The sequence below is a fragment of the Caloenas nicobarica genome, chromosome 2, assembly GCF_036013445.1.
Source record: "Caloenas nicobarica isolate bCalNic1 chromosome 2, bCalNic1.hap1, whole genome shotgun sequence".
Lineage (NCBI taxonomy): Eukaryota > Metazoa > Chordata > Aves > Columbiformes > Columbidae > Caloenas > Caloenas nicobarica.
The window spans coordinates 109569797-109597276 of NC_088246.1; the positions used below are offsets into that span (position 1 = coordinate 109569797).

A 27480-nucleotide genomic window follows, 5' to 3' on the forward strand; every position below is an offset into this window, starting at 1 on the left:
TCTTTAACAGTTTTTTTTCATTTGGGAAAAGAAGAATGAATGCTTATATTAGGGCATAATATCTGAACATTTTTGTGGTAAAAATCTGAACTTCTAGTGCAGCAGAAGTGGTAGAATGCAGTTTGAGAGATGACAACAACACAGTGTAATCACTGCAGTATTAGCTATGGAAGTAACTTGCTCATTACTTTCGTTACATGATCAATACTTTTGTTGTCAGTAAGTATAACAAACATGCTTCATTAAAATGCTATTTAGCTACAATAGACTAAAGAGCTTTTGAAATTAATGTTGTAGAAAAAATACATATTCCCAAAACCCAACAGGATTACCCATTTAAAAAAAATATTTAAGCAGCTGTACAAGGACATTAATATATTTCTGCATCTACAAGGGCAGCAGTTTAACAAACGGAAAGCCCATCCTAAAAACAGCCTTGTACTTCTGACTTCCAGCAAAAGAATAATCCTTGGGGCCATTTTCATGTATCTTAAAGCAAGTGCTTAAGGAATCACAATCTATTACATGCTCCAGAGCTAACAGGAATCCCAGCAAGCACAAGCGTCTATACTTAGGGACAACTTCAGACTTCAAGGGAACATTGTTGAAAGGGTAACGTGGAAGGACATAGCCAAGGTTTTCAACCTGTTAGAAGACTCTTCCATCTCACTGTGTCTCTCTCTCAGATTTTGAATTTTCATATGGCATATGGGTAGACTATGTAATAGATTTGGAATCACCTATTTATGAATGCCATATGTTATATATAGCTTTTAGATCATTGTCAGATGTAACAAGATGGAATTAATTTAACTAAGGAACACTCTCAGGACATAGTCCAGATAATACATATCAGCAAATGTTAAATGGACAATACTGGATAATTTGCTAGTTTGACCACCATTAGGAGAAGCTAAACAGATCTATCTAGGAAGGTTTCAGACTCCAGTAGAGAGAAAACCAAAAGGCTCCCTAGAGGTCTGCTAAACACTCCTCCTGCCTCTGACGTTTCTAAAAGCAAAGATGATGAATTTATTCTGACAATAGTAATAGTTCATTGTTTCCAAAGCATTTGAAACATCTGGGTTAAGAGCATGAAATTAAATCCCAGACAAGATTCCAGGAGAGGCATACTTGAATTTCTAGAAGACACATGACTACAACAGCTAATCTCCCACTGACTGGAAATTTTGAAAATGTTTTGTTGTGCTCACTTAAGGCTTCTCCCCGCCAGTGAAATTCTCACTAACAAAAACACCGCCTTACAGTCAGCTGTAAGGGTGTGCTCCCTCCAAAGAGACACTGTACAGTGATTTTATACTTATCACTGACCACTTTATTCGTCACATGTCTCAAGCCAGAGGTACTGTTAGATCAGAATCATAACCAGGAGAAATTTCCAACAGGAATTGCCATGAGGACAGATAACCCAAGGCACCAATCATTAGAAGCAGCAAAGAATTTACATAATTTTAAATTGTTATTGCATAAACTGTATGGTCATAGTTTATGTTAACATAGTTTCAATTAAATTATTTCTAAACTTCACTGTTGCAAGACAAGACTCACATCTGCGTATTGTTAAGTCTCTTTTCTGCAGACTCGTACTAATTAGCATGGTCAGTTGGCCTTACAGGAATAAGGGATGTTTGTGCTGTGACAGATATTTAAACTGAAAACTCTAGACACGTCAAAACAAACACAGCCCAAAGCTGCGAGAGCATCTGCCCTATGACCACACTGCAAAGAGCACTCCAGTATTTTAAGGCATGTTCACATCATGCCTGAGGATTAATGGCACTTTGAACATTCCCGCACAGCGCTATTGTGGAGGCTTATTAGCAGCTGCTGAACCGTGAATTCGCTTTTCAGCAGAGGTCAGAACAGTGACACTAATTACCAGCAATTGCTGCCTGCCCAAGGTAACTCGCATGCCATGTTGTGGAGAAAACAATGTTTGCCTAACAGACATCGTTTCTACTGACAACTTATTCAACATTTCGCAGAAGTTATCTGCTTTTGAACAAGCTGAAATGGAATTATTTCAGATTTGTGCTGCTTTGGTGAGTGGCTGATATACTGTCTGCAAGTACTGAGCATAACTTTTGAGCCTAACAAATGTCCTTGAAACATCTGAAATAAAAAGAGAATACACAGCACATTGCAGTGCTCTGTGGGAGGATAGCGGGAACAGATGATATTTATATACATAAGTATTATGCACAGAGGATAAACACATGCATGAAATGCTGAACCAAAATGTTCTGTGCATGGAGTTTACTTATCCACTGTTTCTTCAACTACACAGATTAATCAAATGGAAATATTATTCCCCCATATTCCCCCAAGAATGCTACACTCTAATGTTGAAAGAGGTAAACTTGAAAGAGTTAATCATGCAGTTATCAGCATGATTATTAAAAGTATCTGCCCTACTTTTTATAGAAATATTTTTTAATTATTGAAAAAATATAACTCAGCACTTTGTAATTCTAACTAATTTAATTTCCATCACATCTGGTAACACTTGGTAGATTTAAATGCATATATATATGCAACTCACATTATTAAAAAGTTTTTAAAAATGCTGTGCATGTACATTTCCAGTTAGTGTAACCAGCGGGGTATAACTTGAATTACATTTCAATAATCTAGTTAATTACTGAACCTATTAACGAATCACTCCTCCACGTGAAGAAAGCACTCCCAACTACTTCCTCTCTCGGGAAAGCGCGAGGTAAAAGAAAGAGAAGGGAAAGTTTTCATGGCATCCTGAAAGGCATACATATTTATGTTTTAAAGACATAACCATTGCATTATTTCATTGGAATCTTTCCAAAGATATTCAGGATTTTTTCCACTTGCTGTGACAAAATTGTGTAAATTCTATATTGATGCTGCACACTGTTGATGCATCTTTGACAGCAGATTTAGCTGTAATGGCTCAAGCAGTCACCTCCTTCAGCGATCTGCCTCATTGTAACTTTCCAAACTCTGGAAATTAAGTGAGAATTATCCTTACCACTTTTTATGGGACCAAGAAATACTGACACCACAGGACTTGTGATGTTCCCCAGAGAAAAGTCCTAGAACCAAGAGTGCGTGTGTGGCAGAGTTTCACAAATAATGCATTTGTCTTCTCGTTTCACCATTGCTGGTGTCATATTTATTCCTTACATGGTATTCATCAGGCAAAAGATATTCTGGATCTAGAAATTACATTGTGCGTTTATAACTTCTGATCACATCATGTATAAGGTATTAGCAATGTGTTGAGAAGCAATGGGAAAGCAGGAGCGTACTGATTATGATAGAAATGTTAATGTACCAACTTGTTGGGGGAGGCAGATACAGGCATGTGGCACCCATGCGTCCTAATCCCCTCCTCACAGAATCACTTGCAAGAATCTAATCACCAGACTCAACTAAATATTGTTTCTTAATTGAGAAAAACAAAGGGCAAAACTAAGGTTGTCTTGCTTGGACACAGAATAAAACCCTTTGCTTTTACTCTGCATCCAACCTTTCCTGCTCAGTGCTTAGGAGGGGGCACACAGCCATCCTGGACAAAGAAAATCAATTTCAAGTGAGTAGAGCTTCCAAATTAGTGTGAGAGAATGGGAGCTAGAAGCTAGCCGAGATGCTAAAGTGACTCTGGGGGATATTTCTTGACAAATATAATCTTAATAACTCACTTTATTTTTGATTTGTAGCATTATTCCATTACTGCAAATCTGTGTTAGTAAATACATTATTTTATACTTAAATCTTGAGAAGAATCTGAGTGATCTAGCACACAGTTGTGACGTTTCTGATATAAAAGGGTAGCACAGTAAAGAAAATAGTGTACTAGGACACCTTAAGCATTTTCTTTGTGACAAAGGACTTCCAGTGTATCTAGAGGGTACTACCGTCTGCCCCTGAAGAAGCTGCAGCTGTTTAAGAAGTGGTACCACAAGGTTTTTAAAAATAAAATAATATATTTGGATGAGCAGTGATGTCTCTTTGCAGACAGTAAGAAAAAAGATCTAAAATTCAAAAGATCCAGAGAATTTCATGCATCCATTTTGATACTGGACACGTTCTGTACAAGGGCACTCTTCTCCCCAGGCTGTTAATTCCAGTAAGTGGAGTGTCATGACTTGAGCTGCTGGAACTGTTCCACTGGCTAAAATAAGATGTTAAAGACCTTGACAGCATTCCAATTGGAAACCTTGTGTTATGGATCCTTCTTTCAGTACATTATACTCAGTTTTTCTTTGCTTTGAGAAAACAAACAAATTGGTTTAGCAGTTACAGCAATTCATATGCCATAAGGGTATGAATTAGCGGTTTTAAATGTCTGGACCAAAGAAAATATAGCGTACATTCAGAAACTGTAATATACTTGTTATGCAAACCAGGGTTTTTTAAGACTCCTTCCTTTGGTAGATAAGTTTCAAAGCCATATTTACAAGAAAAAAATTTTATCAAAGAAAAAAAATGGAAATTTTGCATGCACTATTAGTTTGGTTTTGTTAGGAAATCATACTGCCTGAAAAATTAACTTTTTATTCGTGGCTCTTTGCCACCTACAGGTAAAATCTGTTTTCCCCCTTGCTTTCTGATCTACTTCGAGGGCAAAAAGAGAGGTGCATTGATTATTGCAATCCTGCCTTGCCGGGTTAATGTAGCTAAGCAAATCCTTATCTAGTGTTCCACGGTCCTTAGAAGATTCAGTGCCATTCCACAGTGACACAAGCACAAACACCTTGCTCTGTATAACGTACCAAAGGACATCTCAGCAGACAAAACTTGCCACACATTCATGGAACTCTGCCATCGAAACAGTGACTCAGAGAATGTGGCTCCTCCAGGTCTGCTGATTATCTCAATAGGACGAGCTTATACGGGAAATTGTATGAAATCAGATGTATTAATGTCAACTTAAAAACAGATGAAGATATCAAAAACCTTGCACAGATCTACCTCTGCTGGCACAGGAAAGACAAAACTAATTATTATAATATATGCTGAAGGGTCACCACCACACAGTAGAATTAAGTTTCTATGAAGTTGGTAACAATAAGATTTTTCAAATCAGCTAGTCGTAAAAAAAAAACCAAACCTTTCCTGTTATTGGCACTGCAGGTTGTCTAATGCAGAAACATAAATTACAAAGTGGATTGAAATTCTAAATCACGTTGTCAAAAAGACTTTAATTACTTTATTTCAAACTATTGGGGGAAAAAAAAAAAGACAAACACAATTTGGAGACTTTTACACCCATGAAAATAGGCATAATTGCTTTGTTCAGATGCTGGGAAACCCAACGAAAAACTGGAACACAACATTTAGAACACAAATTCATAACAGAAACATTTACTGATACTTCTCAGTACAAAGTCTTCTTCTCCCCAAACAGTATTTTCTTGCAAGAACTTGTCCTAGCAAATAACAGAGGTATGAGCCATGCATTGCAATCTTTTCAGCTGTAATTCAGCAAGTGCCCTTAATTTTGTAATTTGGAAGATAAGTTTGAATGTAGATGAAAATACATATTATCAAGCATGGAAGCCACTAAAGCACAGAATCTGTGTTATAGACAAGTTAAAAGATGATATTAACATGATTTCAAAATTATGAGAGAATGTGAATTAAAGACTCACCGGCAACATAAAGCAGTTTCCAGAACTGCATTTTAGACACCTCTTTAACCATTATACAGTAATGCAAACCGATGCTTTGAAATAACTCTGAGATTAGAAATGGTCTATAGCCTGGAACAGCTCAATTCAGTCTCTGAGCAAAACAATTCTAAAATCTAATAAGCCAGTGACCTTCTAACAAATGCAAGTCTCAGTAAACTTCCAATGTGAGAACTTCATGTCAGCTATAAGCAGTTTCTATAGATGCAGTTTCTAGTGAAAAGTTACTTTCTAGCCAAGAACATGGAATGACATCAAATCACTCTGGACACTCACTGAATTAGACCTTCCTACTTGCAAACTATTATTTTAATAAATGTCACTGTAGCTAGGGCTGAAAAAAGGAACAGAAAATCGAGCAATGTATACAAAGGACCCCCAGCAAGCAAGATTCTCTCTAGAGTGATAAAAATGATAACTTGGAGTCATCTTTCTCTTGGCAACTGGCTCTTCTCTTCCTGCAGCCACACTCCACACCCCCTGCATTGACTCACAGGCATTTAGGTTTTGCGGCTGCCTGCTCAGCCCAGCTTGGGTTGCTGGAAGGGCTGTTTTGCAAAGCCACAGCAGAGCCCAAAGTTGCTCTACCCAGCAGACGTCCTGGCTGGCTGCCTTTTCAGCTAGCTAGTGTCCATTCACTTGTGACAGCACTTCTGCCAGCTGCCCTTTCCTTTTGCCACTCCACAATTAATTTGGCTTCACTGCAGGAGTCCAGTGCCATACAGACTGGCACAAAGCTCTGGGCTATAAAGTGGACTTCCTAAAGAGACCTTAATCTTTCTTCCTTGGCCATGAATTTCTTCTACCCAGAACTCCAAACTACAGTTTGGGCAACCATTTAGTCCGGGCACAGCTGTGTTGTCCTTCTTTTCAAAGCACAGTTACAGCTTCTGTACATAATTCCATCACTTTTACTACATAGCCACTTTTTAACAGACATTGGACACTAGAATCCCACTGTTGTAGACCTGTGACCGGTGTGACAGACTTCCTTAGCTGAATGCAAACATGTTAGGGTCCCTTGTGCTTCTGCTACTGTTGCTGCTACAAGGATTTGCATTTTGCTACATGTATTTTGAAGTTTTGGTGTGGTTTGTTGTTGTTGTTGCTTTTCATTTTTCTTTTTTTCTTTTGTTGTATCCCAAAACACAGTTTGCAGGGGAAGGAAATCAATAACACAGCTGAAGACAGGTATTTGCACTGGCACCCACTTTTAGTGATAGGAGTTTTAACATTTACTTGAACAAGGCTCCACTGTAAATGCACAGAACAAAGGAAATCTGTTTCATCCTGACCATTGGACCTTTTCATTCAGCTTCCCCTGCTCCATAGCAGATGCCAGAAGAGCAGCCAGCCCTTCTGGGTTTCCAGTTCTACCTAGTTTGTGTGAGAAGGGAGGATCCTTTTCTCCTTTAGGCCTTGGTCTGTAAGACTTAAATCAGGAACAATATGTTCTCATCCTCTCGCATTGTGGCAAGCTTAAGCACATTACAGCTTTTTTCCTTGACAGCTAAGACTGATATGGAGTATATTGGTGGATAAAACCACCTCAGGGAAGAATTTGTTCTCCATCTACCAGTATCCAAAATGGTTCTCAGAAAAGCAGCACAAACCAGATCATTTCCAATAAATGATACTTAAGTAATTCCAGTGAATGAGCCAAAAAACGTACAGATGGAGGAACACGCACTTAGTCCATTCCAGACTGGTACTAAAGTTAATTGTTTGGCCAAGGTCACTGGACAAACAGCATTTAAAGTTAACACGATTGATCTTTTTCATTCACATGAACAAAGGCATCAAAACCAGTTTTGAGATCAGAACTGTTGTGGATACCAGCTACCCCGAGGTTACTGTTTTATCAGCACAGCAGGGGGCTTCTCAAATTATCAGACATTTTAATAAGAAAACATTGCAATAACTACTTGTTTGTGTTTATACTAAGAAAAACGCTAACAATATACCACACATTCCAGCAACTTCATTATCCTGCTTTGCGCATGTCTCGTGCAGTCTCAAAGGTTTAAGAGTTTATGCAGTAGTTCATCTGGGTTTGTCTGCACAGCTGATACAGAACTGGCATATACTGGCAATAGAAGAAACGAAGTTTTCTAATGCGTGTACTTGGCTTATGTTATATATACAGTTCTCCTCCATAGATCATTATAACTGTAGTCCTGAGCCTATCCCTATCCTGGGCTCAATTACTCCAAACCAGACAACTGGTACAACGTTTTCAGCATATTTGCAGTAAAAAAAAAACAACCAAAAAGCAAACAATGGCAATTTCTCCAGAAACCCCCGCTTTACCAGTTATCGCTCTTCTAAGACAGCTGTAAATCCCCAAATATCACAAACAATGACAAGCACAAGCTTCTCATATGCATAGTGGTTGCTAATCAGAAGAGCAGAATACATGTTTCTGTGTTTATATATCAAAACTACCACTTCTCCTGCATCCTTCTCAAAACTTCTCAGTGGCCTGCTCAGCTGATACACATGGGGTGCTCCTTAGCTGATAGAGCTGTCCTTCAACTCAAGTACAACATCTTCTCACTCTCCACAGGCAGTGACCTCCAAGTATTCCCTGGCCTTTGCATGAGAATAAAGAGAAAGTAACATGTCATTGGGCAGCATCGCTCTCTCTTCTCTGGACTGGCAGGACAGTGACTGGGCCTCCTTTAGCTGTGATCCATGTCAGATGGCTTCATGGGGCATCACAATGTCTGTGACCTAAAGGAAGTTCCAGCAAGGGATAAAAAAGGCTGTAGTAGCAAATGCTGCAAATACAGATCGGTCAGCAAGTTCATATCCAGAGAAAGGCCTACTGAAGACTAAAATCAGTGAGGAAGTTGTATATTTTAATTTTTTTATTAAGATTTTATATTTTGCAGTTTCTATGTATCTGTTTACTTTCTTATACCCAGCCTGTGCCAAGGTCAGTTTTCTGATGTTAAGGACACTTTTTGTTCACTAAAACATGAATTAAAAAAAAACATTTTAGAATTAAAAATAATCATTACCTTGAGGATGGGCACTTAGATTCTTCTCTGCACTCCAAAATCAAAAACATAATTCACAAATGTTGTCTTAATTTATTTCACAAGTGAACACATGTAGCACATCGATTAACCAGAGAACACCTGCAGAACGACAGACACGGCCTGTCCTTCAGTCTTGTGTGGGGGACTATGGTGGGTCCGTGGATTCCCTGATGGAGGGCATGGGAACAGAAATTAGCCTCGAAGATATTAAGATATTATTTTGTGAGAAAGATGGGAGTAAAGTAGTATCTGGAGATATAAGGTGTACCCATGAGAGAGAAGGTGGTAAAAGAATAACATTGATGATAGCAAAATTAGCCAATGAGATGTTACTACCGCAACTTGTAACCAATAGCAAAAAGACACTTGAGCTGGTAAAGACTATATAAAAAGGCGTTTGTGGCAATAAATGGAGACCGCTGTTTGTACTTAAGAACTTGGTCTATGTCGTTTGTCCATTTCAACTGCGACAGTCTTGCAGGCAGAAAAATCCAGAAAAGCTATTCTCTATACAGCTTTCAAAGTTTGAAAGCACAGTTCAAGAAAATTGTATGCAACATTTCCTTGAGTTACCTGGGAAGACATGCTATGAACTTACTGATGCATACTGTCCTGTCAGCCATGCTTCACAGGTGCACCATGCACAACCCCACAGTACAGGATACCAGGTTCATTACAGGACCTGAGGGAGGACATCAGCCGGTGGATTTGGAGCACAGGACTGCAGCCTGCAGACAGGAAGGAAATGCAACAGTGGATGACAGGCATTTGGACGTCAAAACCAGAAGTCTGTTCCAAAAACATTTGCCTTACCTGCGTGACTGCACATACATGGAGCAGATGACCTTTGAAGGTCCCTTCCAACCCAAACTGTTCTACGATTCTATGATCTCTCACGTCATGCTGAGTGACCCTTGCCCCTGTGTTTTCAAAACACCTCAGCGGAGGGGAGCGTGAACTCAGTTCACCCAGCGCTCAGACCGCGTTTCTCCAGCGCCCAATTTTTGGCCTTTAGGTGGGTGACACCCATGCCGGGCATCGTCCCTGGCTGCCCGTGCTACCGCGGCCTTCACACCGCGCTGCCACCTTGTCAGCAGCTTCCCCAGGGAACAGCACGGGCACGCTGATGGAGCGAGCGCCTCGCCCCGCCAGCCTTTCCTCTTCACCTCACACACCTGAAGCTGCGCTGAGAAACACACCTTGGATATTGTGTCCAGTTTTGGGCCCCTCATCATAAGAAGGACACTGAGGTGCTGGAGAGAGTGCAGAGGAGGGCGACGAAGCTGGTGAGGGGCCTGGAGCACAAGTCTGATGAGGAGCAGCTGAGGGAGCTGGGGCTGTTTAGCCTGGAGAAAAGGAGGCTGAGGGGAGACCTGATCGCTGTCTGCAGCTGCCTGAAAGGAGGTTGTAGCGTGGAGGGGGTTGGTCTCTTCTCCCAAGTAGCAAGTGATAGGACAAGAGGAAATGGCCTCAAGTTTTGCCAGGGGAGATTCACATTGGATATTAGGAAAATCTTCACAGAAAGGGTTGTAAAGCACTGGAACAGGCTGCCCAGGGAAGTGGTGGAGTCACCATCCCTGGAGGTGTTTAAAAGGCATTTAGACGATATTCTTAGGGACATGGTTTAGTGCTAGAGTCGGGTTATGGTTGGACTCGATGATCCCGAGGGTCTCTTCCAACTGAAGTGACTATGATTCTATAAACCACCCGACGCCTGGCCCTACTCCCACAGCGTCTGCGGCTGCTCGGGGGCAACGGCGCGCAGGGCAGCGCGGTACGGCAGTCATCACGGGGGCTGGAGATGCCGCGCTCAGCACCCCCACGCGTGCACCAGCCCGCTGGCGGGGCTCTCGGAAGGGTGCCCGGGGCGGAGGGCAGCCGGTGGGGCGCGACGGGCCCAGGGGCGGCAGAACGGGGAGCGGGTAAGCCCCGGGGGGCGGGGCTAAGCCCCAGGAGGCGGGGCTAAGCCCGGGGCGGGGGTAAGCCCCTGGAGGCGGGGCTAAGCCCCTGGAGGCGGGGCTAATGCCCAGGAGGCGGGGCTAGGGCCCAGGAGGCGGGGCTAAGGCCCAGGAGGCGGGGGTAACGCCAGGGACGCCATAAAGGGGCGGGGCTAAGCGGCAGGGTTGGCCGGGCGGGGCGGGGCTAGCGGCAGAGTGGCGGAGCTGCGGGGAGCGGCTGGGCCACGGCGCGGGGTGGGAGGGCGCGGTTAAAAATGATCCTTATTAAACCTCCCGATTAGTGGCGGGCGGGGGGGTGGTCGCTGCAGGGTGAGGGGGGGCTGGGAGTTGCATCTGGGACATGTCACCCGCAGAGAGGAGGCGGCTGGGCCAACGGCAGGGCTGCCATTGAAGGAGGGGGGGTGTGAGGACGGAGCCCGGGGCTTTAATCTCTTCCCCTTTGCGGTGCTAATTATCGACGCGTGTTATTAAACCGCCGTTACGTTAATCAGCAGCCTGTGCTGAGTCACGGAGCGCAGGTCGCCTCTGGGAACGGCGCTGCTCCGCGCGGCCGATCCGCGCAGCGCGTTTCCCTGCGGCTCCCGCCGACCCCGCGAAGCCGCTGCCTCGGGGGCTTTCTCCTCGAAGCGATGGCCGCGGGCTGCCGCGTTTCTGATTTTCGAGACAGCAAGCCTTGCCGTCGCTTGTCCGACACGGCCGTATTTTCTAACTTCTGCTTTATTAAAACGAGCAGCTGAAGGCGGGGAGCGTGGGCCGGCACCGCGCTGAGCCGGGTCGGGGACTCAGCGGCGGCACCGCGCTGCCGGCCGGCCGCGCTCATGGAGGTCTGCCCGCGTCTTGTCCTTCCAGTGACACGGGGACAACGAGCGGCTGTTACCGGCTCTGCGACCCAAGTCGTCTTTCCCTCGGCCGAGGCGCCGCGGGCCGCTCCAGGCCCGCCGAGCCCCGAAACCACCAGCGGGCGACCCGGACTCCCGTTTCCGCGCGCCCGGCGCCCCGTGACGTCACCCCAGGTGCTTCCCTCAGCCCCGGGGGCGTGGTCTCGCAGCCCTCGGTGGGCGGGGCCAAAGGCCGCGCATGCGCCTGGCACGGGCGGCGCGGGACTCGCTGCGAGCGTATGTGCGCGGCCGCCGCTCCCGTGTGGCGGGCAGCGCGCGAGGGGTCGGGAGCTTGCCGGCCTCCGGACAGGCTCGCGCTCTGGCCGCCACCGCCATGTCCGCCATCATCGAGCAGGAGTTCCAGAAGATCGATGCCACCAACGACTGGCAGGCGCGTTATCTGGTGAGCGAAGGAGGTCACTCCGGCTCTGCCCGGGCGGGGAGAGGGCCGCGGGCCGGCAGCGCCGGTTGCCGGTCCGAGCCGCCTCAGCGGGGAGCGGAAGCCGCTGCGCCACGACTCGTTTTCAGGTGCACGCAGCGGAACTGCGGGCAGCCGCTGCGCATGCGCCCGGGAGGCGGCCGCTGCTGCTCGCTGGGAGCGGGGTGCCGGAGGGAGGCAGCGCGCAGGCGCCGTGCCGCGTGCGCTGCCGCTGCGCCTGCGCGCCGCCCGGCGGCCGGGGTGCTGGCGGCGCACTGCGCCTGCGCGGAGCCGGCGGCGGCCGGGGCGCCTCAGCCGGGTGCCGGCGGCGGGGCGCGGAGGGCTTAGCCGGGGGGCCTGGCCTGAGCCGGGCGAGCGTGTTTTTACCCGCGGTTTCCAGGCAGAGCGGAAAGTTGTACGTGATAATACCGATCCGGTGAAGGCTCGCCGTCCCCCCCCGGGGCTGGCGGCTCTGCCACCGAAACGGCTGCGCAGCGGGTCCTCAGGCGCCCGCTCCCCCTCCTCACCCGCCGGGCGGCTGCTCCCTTGTCTCTCAGAACATACACCGCTTTTTCGCTATAAACAACGAGATTACTAACTTGCAACAACAGTCTTTGGGTCAGTGCCATAAACCAGACTTTATATATAAGCTTATAGTACTAGAGCAGTTGTTTCGGCCAGTATGTATTTTTACAGCGCTCTTTCACAAATGAGGAAAAACAATCTAAAGCGAGAGTTCTCTTCTTTAACTTCAGGTTGTGCTTCTTCTCTGTTAAATTAGTGGCGTATTCGATTTACATGTACTTGAAATACATTATCTCTAGATATATATTATGGAACTGAACTGCAGTTTGAATTTAACAGGGAATAGCAGAAATAAACTGTACTAAGTTAATGAGGTAATAGTGTACAGGAAGAACTCCAGAACCAGTATTTTTCATGAGAGAGAAAAGCGCACACACACATGGCATCTGGTATAGCCAGACTGGACCAGTTAGCTTTCCCAGCTCATTTTAATATTATCTAGTTATGCTTGGAGAAGTAAACCGAAGAGAAAATTGTATATTAAGCTCAGTATACTTTGTGTACTGGTTTCCTAATTTTTCTACAGCTATGCTGTAAAATATTTTTAATGAAGTTTTTTTACTAAAATTTTATGTTTCCCTGATTTTGTAGATTTGCAAACTCGGGATTTTTTTCAGGGTACTTAATGCATTTGTTTTATATTAAAACTAGAGAATACACAGCTACTTAAAAACATAAATATAAAATAGCAAACAATGTTTTTAAATAGCACAAACTTGTAGAAAATACTCTTAATTACTGACTACTTGTTTTTCCACTTTTTTTTTTTAATGGAGGTATTTTCCTATGATAGTGTTGTATGAGAAACATACATATTTGCCCTGAGAAGTGTAAATTTCTCTGAAGAAAAAAAAGTTCAGTATTAGCATTTTTTATTCTTGTTAAGACTAGTTATGCATATTTGCCCTTCCATTCCATTAATTTACCAAGACTTGTGATAAAATCCTATGAAGCTTGGAATATTTATGTTGACTCCCAGGGCTCCTGTCCAATCTGAATTAATGACTGAATAAATAATACTGATTCTTCGCTTTTTCTTTTTCCCCCAGTGCAATTTTTTCTTGTGTAATATGCATTACATTACATCTGGCATCTGATTTATTCCTCCAGTTTGTGATGGCTGGATTGTATGTGGGAAAATGGATTTTAGAACTGGTCATTAAACTTCCTTAGGTTTAGCTCTTTTTAACAAGCCCTATCCCCATTACTGTAGTAGTGTTTCTAGCTGTTTTGATGTTTCTTGACTAAATTACAGGTCTTTTTCTGTGTACAGAGGATGCTAGTGCTTTTAAAACAAAAAATGTTGCATCCTGTTGTGGAATAATACAAAATTTACATTTCATGGGAACTTGGTTGTGAATGCCTGCCAGACGCATTTATTCATCATCCCAAAGCTTGTAAGCTATATAAACTAGAGGAGAAGACAAGTTCTAGTGTGCTGTGTCAAAATTAAAAAAAAAAAACACTGATTGTCTAATACATGGAGAGATTTTTATACAAATCCATAGAGCATTGGTGCTTGACAGTTTCTGCTCTGCATTGTGGTTTAGGTTCTTTATAGGTTGGCACTGCAGTTAAGCACCAAGAAAATGGAGCTTCCTTATCTGTGTTAGATTTGCACTGCAGTCCTTTTTGGTTGTGTTAATTGTCTGGGACAGGCTATGAAGTCTGGACATTGGACAACCTATTTAGGAAGTTTGGAAAGACAAGATAGGGGGAACACAGAGAAGGTGAAAGAGTGCTTAGTTTTAAAGAGAAGTTTAAATGCTCTTTGGGACATAATGATCATTTGTAGCAGCATCATCTAAAAACAAAGGGAAATTTAAAATAAGATATTCTCAGTTCTGTGCTGTACAACACGTCTGCTGAGGTGGCATTGGTACTGAGATCTAAAGGGGTTCAGTTCTTTGGAGGCTGCTCATCAATAGCACTTTAGCTGTGTTTTCAGTTGTCTACATGAGGTAAATCTGTATACCTTACTGAAGTTGAGGAAAAGATACAGAGGCAAGAAATTAATAAAACAGAACGTTCAGAATATATGAACAGTATGTTCTTTAAAAAAGCCCATCAATGACATGAGTATGTTTGAATATCTTCCAAATCCAGATTATTGAAAGATTTGTATTAATGCCCAGGGAGAAGCAGGCTGTGATTTCATATTGATGTTCGTGAGTCTGGAATTGCTGCTTCATATTGGATCCTGTTTAGCTACTACAACTCTATGGGTTGAGCCGTGAAACCACCAGGAATTATCTTGTTACTGTTAACAGCAGCCATAAAATCATTAACTTTGTTCTCCAGGTGGTTCAGCCTAGAGAAGAGGAGGCTCGGAGGAGACCTTATAGCAGCCTTCCAGTACCTAAGAAAGTTGGAGAGGGACTTTTTACAAAGGCGTGTGGTGACAGGACAAGGGGTAATGGCTTTGAACTGAAAGAGGGTATATTTAGATTAGATATAAGAAAGAAATTCTTCACCATGAGGATGGAGACTGGAACAGGATGCCCCATCCCTGGCAGCGTTCAAAGCCAGGCTGGATGGGGCTTTGAGCCACCTGGTCTATTAGGAGGTGTCCCTGCCTACAGCAGGGGGTTGAAACTAGATGGTCTTTAAGGTCCCTTCCAACCCAAACTGTTCTGTGATTCTGTGAACTAGTTCAGTTATCTCTGTGGGAGTTTACACTGACAGCTGGTGTAAAGAAGCAAGCACTATACTGCTGTTAGTTCTGAGTCTCTTATTGCTGTGGGTGGTAACATGCAAGTCTGAGGTAAACTGTAAGCATAATAAATACCTGGGGTTTTTTTTTCTTCCCTTTGTTCCTGCTATACCAGTTGCTTCCCAAATTGTGCCTGTGTTAGTTTGGTGGTCTTAGCCAAGTGTGGGGAGATCTAAATGGCAACAGCTTGTCCAAGAATGAGAGACACATCTTCTGAGTGAAAATGACACTAGGTGTAGTAAAGGTTCATTTGAAAATGTTAATTATTAATTACCTTAAATAATGAATAAGCCTGAAAGTCTTACAATAGGATGTGTAGAACACTATCGCTAATCAGCGTACTGGCTATAAGTAAATTGTGTTTTTTATCTTTTAAAGGAAATTCGACATAAATCCAGTGACTACCCCCACAGAGTTGCAAAATATCCAGAAAACAGAAATCGAAACAGATACAGAGATGTTAGTCCATGTAAGTATTTTTTCTGTAATTATTGCAGTGAACCTTATAGACTTTTTATTTACGTTACTTTTAAATACTGTAGATTGTGAAGAGTGAAGAGCACCAAATCATGGTCATTGTAGGTTTTGTATTTTGTTTATTTCTGTAGGCGTGTATCCTGTGATAAATGTGCTTTCTGTAACACATGCACAGAAGGGAGAAAAGTTTGTGGGTTAAACTCATTGTGTTGCATGGTGAATGAGAAGTGATTGCAAATCATAGTTATTAGTTTATAAGTAAATGTTTGTGAGTTGCAAAGTGACATTGTAAAGATATTTCTCTCATAAGGAAATTGTTTAAAATTACTTTGTCTGTCATTAAAAAAGTCAACATCTGCTGAGCACAGAAATGAAATTAGTAAGCCTTGCCTAACACAAACAGTTTCCCTTTGGGCTAAGTGATTCTGAGCATTTATAACATTGTGTGGAGAAATGCCACTTGATGTCTACTGTTGCTTTAAAAAATACTTGAAATTTTGTTATTTTTGTCTGTGTGGAAGAATGTACGCATGAAATTGTTTTTTAATTTTCTTAATGCAAGTAGATGTGGTATGGAGTGCCTTCTGTTTTACTAACAGCCATACAGTGGTCTTTGTGACATAATGATCTTGCATCTTAGGTGAAGGCAGCTTTTTCTTTTACCAGCTTCTTTGCTACTGGAGTGTTGTGGACTTTTTTTGACAGCATTTACTTTAGAAACTGTAATCCAAAATTGTTATAAATAGACATGTGAGCAAAAGAGTACCAATATGCAGTTATAGCTGGAGAAAGCTATCATAAATCTTTCAAAAGAACTAGGAAAAAATTTAGTGCAGCCTTAATTGTTCTACAAAATATTGAAGTTGGAACAGGTTAAATGTTTGTGTGTTCTTCAGTCCGACATTTCCCAGAGCACCAAAGGCTCATAAAAGCCTTCTTGTTACTGGATCTAGAATTTTTGAAGGGTTGCTGGTATACTGGGGCTTTTCGTTTGAGAGCCTAATCTGAATACCTATTGTAAGATTTGGAGAAGTGCTGAACTCCTTGTTTCCAGTTGAAAGTTGTGGTAACGGCATGTGCATAGCACTTCTCAAAATTGCACAGAAAGGATCTCGGGTTGAGTCATACTGGTCAGATGCAGCACTGCACGCTGCTCATTAGGCTGCTGCTGGAATGCCAACTTGCACAGTGTATTCCTACCAAATGGGTCCAGTCTGGCTTAACGCTGAATCTCTGTGCTGCACTCCGATGGAACTGAGCTTAAGAGTTTGGTGCACAGCCTCTCTGCTGTGTCTGCATGGCATTCCCTGGTATGATCTGTCTGAGAAATCTACAGCTCTGAAGAAGATACCTCAAATTAGTCAAGGCTGACTAACTTCTGCTGTGTGCTCAGAAAAGGGGGATAGGCCTCTGCTAGACCTTCGCTGATCTGTACAGAAGTTCTTAACATGTCTCGGGTTTGCTGTCCTGTTACAGCATGGCATTAGCATCTTAGCAGAAGCAAAGCAGATCGTATTTTATTCTCTTTCTGTTTCATACCTAAATTGGGATAGGGTTTGTAAGAAGAGAAGGCAGGAAATTGGATTGGCATCCATGAGACCCAAGTTCTATTTATGGGTCCAATATCCTGTAAACTTCTGTGGCAGGAGCTGTATTCATGCATTTACCGTTTCTCCCATCCATGGATTTCATTTTGTAGGTGCTACTGCAAGAGAATGGCAGCTTACCCTGCAACACGTTTGTGAGTTTGCTTTATTTTTAGAAAGAGTGTTCCTAAAATAAATAAAAAACACATTGTGTTATTTAAGTAGCATCTAATAATGCCTGCAGTAATCTTAGAGGTGTGACTTGTATTCATCTCCTGTAGTTTTTTGGAGCTCAAAGTTTTCTTTAATCATGGCCTGCCTTATACAGTAGTGAAGAGCACCAAACACCTCTGCTTTGGTGATGGCAAAGCCTGCTTCTGGTATGCTTGTTTCATCAGGAGGAGATCAGTTATGTCACTGTATTAATTCCTGGACCCTGTGTAATATCTGAGAGACAGAAAAAAATCTACTCTTGAAGTAGTAGTTGGGCTCAGTTAGAGTCATATGCTACTTGACCTGAAGTCTTAACGTGATGACTGAACTAAGATGGTGAACTTTATGAGGCATGTCTCAGTTTTTAGCATTTATGAAAAAAAGGATGTTTGAATTGGGCACCAAGACAGCCTGCAAAACTGGGCACTAGGAACAGGCTGTATGAGCAGAACAGAACAAAACACTGTGTTTGAACTAGTTCCTGTTGAATTTTACATCTGTGTATTTTCAAATATGATTCATAATTGTTTCTGTAACAATAGTGAGAGTTGGGAGGAGAAATAGACCTAGAAGGCAATATATGATAAATAACATTCCAAGATAACAGTACCTAAATTTCAAAGCAGCTGGGATAAAAGCTGTGCAGTTCTGTCGCTGTGGTGAACACATCTAATCATGGTGCATATATGAAAGGAACTGGCATTGCAGAAATGCAAGATAACTCAGTCTTACACAATCTTAACGTCTCAGTCCCTCACTTTGCAAAGTGTACTGCTCTTTAACAGTGTTTAAATGAAAAACAGGTGATAATACTAATGTTCTCTGATAGCCAAAGGCCTTCAGAACTAGCAGTTAAACTTCTAAGATCTAGCTACTTAACATATTGGAAGACAAAGTTTGAGTAAAATGTTTTATTTCTCCATAGCAGTGAGAAATAGTTTGTTAATCTAGATAGTGGCCAAGCCAGTCTAAAATCTGACGTGGTAAGTCTACAAGAGGAAATGCGAAGATTATTCTGTTTTATGGAAAAGATGTCGATTACAAGTGCAGGAAAAAATGCTTCGGGTTGGTTTGTCCCATTTCAACCGCACACTGAAACCAATTTCTGTCCATTACATACATTTCTAGGTAAAAGTTGATTTCTGTTGGCTGGGAAAGGGTAATCATCTTTGCCCATTACAGCTGAGTTTCACATTGTCTCCGGTTTCATAAATATTTTTGTTAGTGTCCAGTTTTGTTGGCTAAAGAGCTGTGGTGTGTATAAGTTTGGTTGGGTAAAAGCCCTCAAGAGTTACTGCCTAGCCAAAATAAATAGCAGTCTAGCAGTTTGGTATTAGTCTAGAATAGGGAGAAGAATATTTTGGCTATGCAGTAGTATTGAAACAGGAAGTTAATCTGAAATAGGTTTGGTTTGACAGCCAGTCATTTCCTGACAGATGAAACCATTTCTCAGAAAACATTGTTAAGAGGAAAATAACTTGTGAGGTTATTATTCTTTATTGATAGCTTTAATAAACTCTAAGATTCCTGTTATTACTCTCCTTCAAAATCTTATCCTTAGTTGATATCAGAGGAGTCTAGTGTCTCAGGTTGACTGTAAACACCTTTAGAGATGTGCTTACCATGTTCCCAGATTTAGAGGCAAGAAGTAAATCCCCTCAGCAAAATTGATAGGATTTTTTAATTTTTCTTTTGCTTTTGGGGAGTAGGTGAGGGTTTATGCAGTTGTTTCTTTAAGCTTACTTTGTAATGTGTGTAGCCCAATTTCTTAGGTCATCTGAATGTTTTTGCCTGGTAGATCATATTGCTGTTGGAATGTCTTGAGAGGTAGTGATTTCTCTTATTTTCTTCCTATGGCCATTAGTAAACTCTCTGTTGGACCTTTCAGCCACAGGCTTACAGTTGTTATCAGGGAGAGAGGAACATGAAGAATATTGTGCTTTACAGGGAATGGAGTTAGAGCTGACGTGGATGGTTTAGCACAGTGCTGATTAATTATCATTGCAAAAATGTTCCCTTTCTGTCCTACGTTTCGAGTGTGCTGAGAACCGGGAGGTGATCTTTCCAAAATAAGCCTACTGCACTTCTTGTTGTCGATATTAGAAGCTGATGTTGATGATTTTTATGACATTACCTCATGATTTTCTGAAACATCTTGTTACCAGAAACATGGTATGTGAACTCAAGATGCTGCTTTTGGAGATACTTTTTTCTTTGGGGTTGAGGAAGAGGGGAGTTTTATAGCACACACTGATCCGAACTTGATTGTATCTTAAGTTATTTTCACAGTCCTGCTTAAAAGTGTAAGGATCCCATTCGGTAGTTATGCATACATTTCAGTATGGATAGATTTCAGTTATGAGCTTGTTCATGATTGATATGATGGCATTCATTATATACAACCAGTGGCAGGGTGGGGAAGAGTCACTTTGCCTTTCCTTTGCCTTAGGCAACTCCTGAAACTTCAGACTGTAAGTCCAGTGACAGAGTATTGTAATTTGAATAATTTAGCAGCTCAGGCTAGATTTAAATTAGTGAAATGAAGGGGATTTGCAGGTAGGCAGGAAAGGGTCAGACTGGGTCACTGGGATGGTTTATGGCTACATGTTTTATTTATGACTTTTTAAAATTCACTAAGTAGTATTTCACCCTCCTTTGTTGTTAATGGCTCTATATTTGGGGAACCAGATACATCTCTTGGATAAAAGGTAATTTTTAAGTTATACACTGGTTTCACTTCTAGAAACACAGTTGTTTTCAAATGAAAACCTTTCGTTAACCAACTGCAAGAACTGTATGAGGTAAAACACCAAATGTTTTGTATCTCAGTTCTAACTGGATATGTAATTTTCTTATTAGCAGGGAGTGGGTGAATTGATGTGTAACGTGAAGTCTCTGCTTTATTTGAGTGCTGTCTGTGATATCAGTGGGGCAGGATTTCACTTGAAGTGGATAATAAGAGTGTGCTTATCTCAGACAGGATGGTTCTGGGAGTAGTTTTCTTAGTGCTGAAGCCAGAATGAGAAGCATTTTTAAGGTTTTCACTTCCTTTTTGGGCTGCATAGTTTGTCAAAATAGGGGAATTAGCACTTCAGAAAATGAGTACTATATTTTAGCTGTTGTGGGCATGGCAACTTTTCAGAAAAATGTTTAAGATAAGATTTAAGATGAGTTTATCATTCATATAAATCTGAGGTATTTTGTAACTGGAAAAGATTAATATACGGGAAATATGTTAGGGCTAACTCTTTGTCAAAAGTTGGCTTGCTTCATTTAATTCAGAAGAGCAAGCCAGGGCTTGAATGAGGTTTCTGGGTCATTATGTCCTTTAGGAACATTTTCCCTTGAAAGAAAGGAAATCAATATATTCTAGAGGTTTTCTTTGTCCTAAGGGGTGTATGCCAGTGTATTTTATTTGTAGGATCGTTTCTGTTTTAGTTGGGGAGGAGGGAGGCTGCCTGTACATGAAATTAGTTGTTAAAGGGGCTTTTAAAAACACTTTCAGAATTTCATTTGTCATGTTTACAAAGCATAATTTATTAGAAAGAAAAACTAAGCCTGGAAATGTGTGTGAAGATTACAGTAGGAAGCTTCATTAGAGCCTCGGTAATTATCTCCTACTGGCAGCAATACAGCAGCTGCTGCCGGGTGATTAAACTGTTAACAGCGCTTGCTTACGTCATCTTTCCGAGAACACTAGTACCGGTATGTGTGATTTACTATAACAAGATCTTAAGTTTTTCCTGTTGGCAAATGACATGTAATATTTACAAAGGTCTTGGTTTCTCTCCAGTAGAAACATTTCAGATAAAGTGATACATGAAAGGAAAAAGTAACACTTTCCTATCCAGACAAAATAATACAAGGAGATATATTTAACTTTAAACACATATGTTTCTTAATTTTACTGTATCTTGGCTTTGATAATATTTTTTCTTCATAGAGACGTATCATAAATTGTTTTAAGAGTCCTGAAAGACAAGATGGTGTTGCCTTACAGCTGGAATGCTAATGAAAACAGACTAAACCAGTAACTTTCTCATATTTTTGTATTAAAAATAGGTTTTCAGCATATTTCTGTCCTCTGCACGTTTGTACATGGCTGCATATAAAAGGTAGCAGCTGAAGGAGGTAGGATGACAACCCTAAATCTCAGTCCTTAAAAAAAAAAAAAAAGGAAAAGAAAAGAAAGAGGTAGTAATTTACTGTTGACTTATTTCACAGAATCCAGCAAGATCCTCTTTGGCAGTTGCCAATAGCAGGCAGATGAGAGCATAAAAGCAGATAAAGACCTAATAAATGTACTTTGCCCATGTTTCCAAGCATATGGAAAGTATTTCTAAAATCATTTGAGCTGTCTGTAGCAGTAATTCAGCAACTATTTTTTGATTCCCATCAGCTTTTTGCCCATCTGAGGTCATATTCATGGATTTCTTAGATAAGCCTTGTGCTGTATAGACTGGCTGTAATACTGGTACTTAAATCTGAGTTGAGCTGTCATAGGTGCACTGAATGTGAACTTGGTAGTTGCTTTTGTCAAAACTCAAGGATTTTGTGTGTTTCCCAAGATGTTTGTCAAAGGGAAGGTAGCCTTATGGTGCAGGGATGGGAGAGGGAAGAGAAGGCTGACGTTTTAAAGGCAGCACTGCCATCAATGTGCACCCTGAGTGAGTTTTGTGGGTTAGACCAGGTGAATGTAGGTTAAAAGCTGGCACTGCACTCTAATTCACTGTCAGGTTTGCCAGTTTCTTTATAGAATCTCTTCCATCTCTTCCTGAAATGTGTTGAAGTGTCTTAAATTCATTTTCATTTACTATTTTTTATTTACTCTTCTCATAAACAGTCTGTCTAGGCAGCTGAGCTTCAGGAGGGTTGCAGTCGATTGAGATCTCATTTCCTGGCTAGCAGTTGTGTACAAATTTTAAACTAAAAATGCTGTTTATTTAATATAGTTTGAATCAATGGCTGAAGGATTACTTACTGTGAATAAGTCAAATTGCCTAAATGTCTCCTAGAGGGTGGGAAATCAGATACTAAAAGGTTCTAAGAGCAGCCACTGAGACTTTTTATTATGCAGTGTTTTAGTATGACAGTTTGATAATCTTTCTCATATTAATGTTAGAATTTTAAATGGAGTCTTTTGCTTGTCTCTGCCATAAATAGGGCTATTTTCTGTCTTGCCTGTGTAATCGTGAGAGACTGAAGCCATGTAATAAGATAAGGCTTAGTGAAATTGGAAGATTTGTTCAATAGGTACATTTATGCATGTGCCCTTCGGTATTTTTAATTTGTATAGAACTGAACAATAAGTTATAGGGGAAATTAAATTGATCAAAGCTTGGTTTGAATTGTTGCGAGTAGGCTTGTTAGAGAAGTTCAGTTTGTGTGGGTTTTTTGGTTTTTTTTTTAAGCTCTGTGTGTTTAACTATATGATTCTGCCTCAGCCTATGAAACTTCAGTTCACCAGAAATCTTGGAATTCTGAAGTTAAAGGAAACATGCAGTGGAGTGATTTGGTGTGATGGGACAGAGTGCTGCCTGGTGGGGGGCTGTGGTGCTGTTGTACTAAGGAAATGCAACTGCTGAGGGATGTCCGTGAGCATCTTTTCACATGTTGCTTTTGGCAGGATTGTTTTGTTTGGTTGTTTTTTAAAGAAAACTAGGTATTCCAGTTTTCTGAGCAGCTTCTATAATAGGTGTCTGAAATTACCTTGATGGAATGCTGAGAGGAGAATGAAACAGACAGTTATCAAAGTTGCATGAGAAATTAGTTTCATGTATATTTGTAGTTTGCCATTTGGTTAGTATTGCAGGATTTATTTCTAATTGCTTGTCAGACCTAAACTTGCCTGTTAGAGAGTATTCATGAAATGGATGCATCATTAATTCGTAATTTTCTTTGAATTTTAGATGATCATAGTCGTGTAAAACTGCAGAACACCGAGAATGACTATATCAATGCCAGCCTGGTGGTCATAGAAGAAGCCCAGAGATACTACATTTTAACACAGGTAAGTAGTACCAATTAACTAGGTTATTATAGGGATGGAGAATCTGGAGGAGGGGGATTTGTACAGTTGTCATTTCTATTTGAATGGTTTCTTGTCTCTGTGAGTTATATATATCTCATTCTAACCACCTGTTTGATCTAGTTGTGGACACATTATTTTATGTTTTAAGAAAAAGCTAAAGGGAATATTTATATATGCATAGTTCACTACATATAATGCTTTCAAATATTTCTTGCTATTTTCTTTAGTTCTTTTGGAAACAGGTTGCAACAATACTTTTACCCATTATTTCTTCTTGTACCTTCTGAGCAAGCCTGCAGTAGCTTTTCTTCTAACAGCACAATAGTATTGATACCCAAACTGAAAAATCCCTTTCCCTGAGTTCTTAATGCCCTCTTCTTTTTTTTTTTTCTTTTTTTTTTTTTCCCCCCCTTCCTTCTTAAAACAAAAAACTTAGGTAGTGGAATGATCTGTGCAGTGTGGTTACTTTCTTGCCTGTCATTTCTATAATTCTGTTAATAATTTATTTAAACTTTTCAGAGGAAGACTTTTTTATGTTTCACACAGTGAACTGTGAACTATATTCAAACACTGCTTTGCCTATACATTCTCCCACCCTTTTTTTTTCTTTTTTTTTTTTTTCTTTTTTTACTACACAGGGTCCACTACCTAATACATGTTGTCATTTTTGGCTAATGGTATGGCAACAACAAACCAAAGCAGTTGTCATGCTGAACAGAATTGTTGAAAAAGAATCGGTAAGTAATGTTAGACCTAAAGTTGTAAAGTAGGCCACACAATTGTAACACAGTTGACCAACGTTTGAGTGGTGTGTTAAAAGAATTAAAAGACTTTCTCATTGGTGTATAGCATAACATATATTTCATGTAATATTAAAGTGATGGAGCTAAGGCACAAAATTCAGTTTGGTGAAAACAGTATCTAATAAATCTACGTCCAGAAAGGTGAAAGTAACATCCTGAAAAATGAGGATATACAGATAGAAATGAGATCGAGTAGAAGCAGAGCAAGATGCTCTGGAACAAAATGGAAGATGGGAAAGCAAGTCTGAATTAGAGTATCTTTAGATTATTTATTGTAAATCTAACAGAGTAGTATATTTGTTATATAGCAATCTTAACTGTTTGTAACAAGGAAGACAAGCTGCTGCCCAGCAACTGTCAAACTGGTCTAGTTATTTTTTATTCTTTACAGCTGGTGGTATACGTGCAGAACACAGGAATCTTCTGTTATTGTGTAGTTTTTCTGCTAATGTACCCAAAACCACTGTGGATTTTAGTTATAAATGCATGTCACGTGAGGTTTATAGTTTCTCTTCAGATAAGATTTTTTTAGTGAAAAAGATTTGAATAGCCCATTAAAAAGTCACTTATTTTTTTGTGCAAATATTTTCCTACAGAAAGTTTGAGTGCAGTGTGACAGGAATAGAAGACAAGCAACAGTTTTGCATTGCTTTGTTAGTTCATTCTTTTGTTTCAATAGAATCTTCCAGTATTCAGCAAGCCTTGGGAAAACTGGGTGTGTGACATCAGTTATGTAAATGTGCAGGTATGCACATCAGGAATGGAGGAGAGAAATGGTGTTGAAATAGCTGAGTAAAGATCTCTGTTCACTGTAGAGAACTACAGGGGGGAGAGGGAGAAGGGTTAAGGCGTATCTCAAAACATGGTAGCCCTGCAGTGAAAGCAAGCATAAACAGATAAAGCTGTAATGCATAACAGCTGTAATAATTTGGCTGTAAACATGATGGACTTAGAGAATTCCTCAAACTGAGAGCAAGTACTTGAGTCTACTGTATTGAATAACAGGATCTCAGAATATGCTCATGCAAAGTACAAGATACTGGGTTCCTTAATCAGATTTTTCTTTTTTTCTTCTTTTCTTTCCTTTAAAAAAAAATAGGTGAAGTGTGCACAATACTGGCCAACAAAAGAAGAAGAAGTAATGACATTCACTGAAACAGGTTTCCGTGTGAGGCTAGTATCTGAAGATGTCAAGTCCTATTACACAGTACATCTCCTGCAATTAGAAAATATCAACGTAAGCTTTTCTCAGTCTGTAGAGCTCATATTTCTGGGCTTAAGTATATAATGAAGACTGTTTAGCGTATTGTCACTGCAGGTTTGAGTTATCTTTTACACTAAAAATTTTTATGCACTTTGCTTCTGATAATGTTGAAGATGTATGTGTGGCATATAAGCAAGTTAGACCTCAATTAATCTATACATTAAAAGAGATAACAGCTTTAGCATTTTTATACTTACATTTCCTATTTGGCAGTACCTTAACATACTGAATTGTAACTGATAGTAGTGGTGATTCTAAGAGGAGCTGTAAGAAATACCCTAAAAGGAGGGACCTAGGACTTGAAATTCTCATTTATTTTGATTATCAGAAATCAGACTTAGTAATTACTATTTTTAATAGAACTTTAGTCTTCCGTAGTCAGCTATCAAAGTTTTTTGGGGGGAGGGGGGATTACCACCTGTAGATAGGTAACTTTATCTCCTCTTGCTTACCTCCCCTTTTGCTCCACAGGACCAACCATCCCTTTCTCTTAAAAATTAAGCACTTTGACAATTTAATCAAGTTAAGCTCAAAAAAATTGTTCCTGGCCTGAGCTTGGGTTGGAATTTGCTGCTTCTGTTTCAGAGCTGAAGACAGGATTGAAGAGCTTGTCTGTTTGTTCCAGCTATGTCTTGTAAGATATTCTCTCTCCCTATAAACCTTGCCTTATAATAAATGAAAGTGCTGGTATGGCAAGTTTTATTCAAGGTTGTGTTAGTGGATTTGGGAAAGGAAAGCTTGAAGATGTTCCTTTGCATGTTGTTTTATACAACTAAACATTGACAAATTTGGTCAAAATTACTTGAATTTATAGTAACTATTAACTTTGAGATAATATTTGTTAATATGAAACCTCCCTCACGAGACTAACATGGTAAAACTTGGCATGTTGTTCCTTGGTCTGTTCAATGTAAGAAGAGCTTTATGAAATTCTGTCTTACTAACCTGAAGAATTTCTGTTTAGTTGTTTGTTTATTGACAGCAAAGGCAGAGAAAAGAGGAGCAGTGCTTGCAAGCTAGTGCCTGAGACAGAGTAACTTTCCTTTTTGGAAAACTGAGGCAAATTTTCGTAACTACCAAAAGGCTGCTTTGTGGAATTATCTGACTGGCATTGGCCCCTAATCTTAAACTTCTTATTTTCAATTTTCATGATATGTGTATGTTTTGACATAACATTAGCCGGAAAATGCAGAAATCCCTTGAGGAACAGCACAATGTATACTACAGTAGACTTTGGAGCTGGAGCTATTGAGCGCTTAGATTTCTGGGTTTGCTTTGGACTGGTAATGCAGGCCAATCAGCATTGTAGAGAGTTTCTTGTGTGTCGTGTAACTCAGTTTCACAAATACTTGGCAAACTTACTGCATTGAATTTTTATGTTAGTGCCCTGGCACTCCTACGAGGCTCCACAAATACTAACTCCAAAGAATATTTTTATATAAAACAGCTACAAGAAGTAGAACATACTTTGTTACTTAGACAGAAAACCTATATAGTTACTAGAATAATACTGCGAATTTTAAGTGCAGCCTTCTGTAAGAATTTGATAATAATACTATAAAACTTGTGGGAACTGAGTATTCCCAGTAACTTGAAATGCGAGCTTAACTATGCTTGCACAAGTTTTTCTGGAGGGGACTTTTGTGGAGGCAGAGTAAAGACATTTAGCCACTTGATGCCTGGAATATAAAATGACTCATGAACAAAATATACTCTGAATTTGAAGAATACTGAAGCAATTTTAGTATATCCTTGAAAATGCAGAGAACTAGAGTTGTCTTTATAATACAACCATTCTGAACTCAAGTAAATTTGTGTTCCTG

The 27480-nt window shown here is 40.7% G+C and overlaps 1 protein-coding gene across 2 annotated transcripts in view; it reads left to right on the forward strand.

Annotated features, from left to right (window-relative positions):
- The first annotated feature begins 11766 nt into the window (after positions 1-11766).
- PTPN2 (protein tyrosine phosphatase non-receptor type 2) overlaps positions 11767-27480 on the forward strand; it is a 33532-nt gene continuing 17818 nt past the window's right edge. Inside the window, exons 1-5 of one of the 2 annotated variants that reach the window (XM_065628215.1) lie at positions 11767-11970; positions 15662-15752; positions 23469-23569; positions 24229-24327; positions 25493-25630. In XM_065628215.1, the coding sequence (XP_065484287.1) occupies positions 11767-11970; positions 15662-15752; positions 23469-23569; positions 24229-24327; positions 25493-25630 (633 nt within the window). The remainder of the gene's footprint in view (positions 11971-15661; positions 15753-23468; positions 23570-24228; positions 24328-25492; positions 25631-27480) is intronic. The other variant, XM_065628216.1, reaches the window with a different exon arrangement.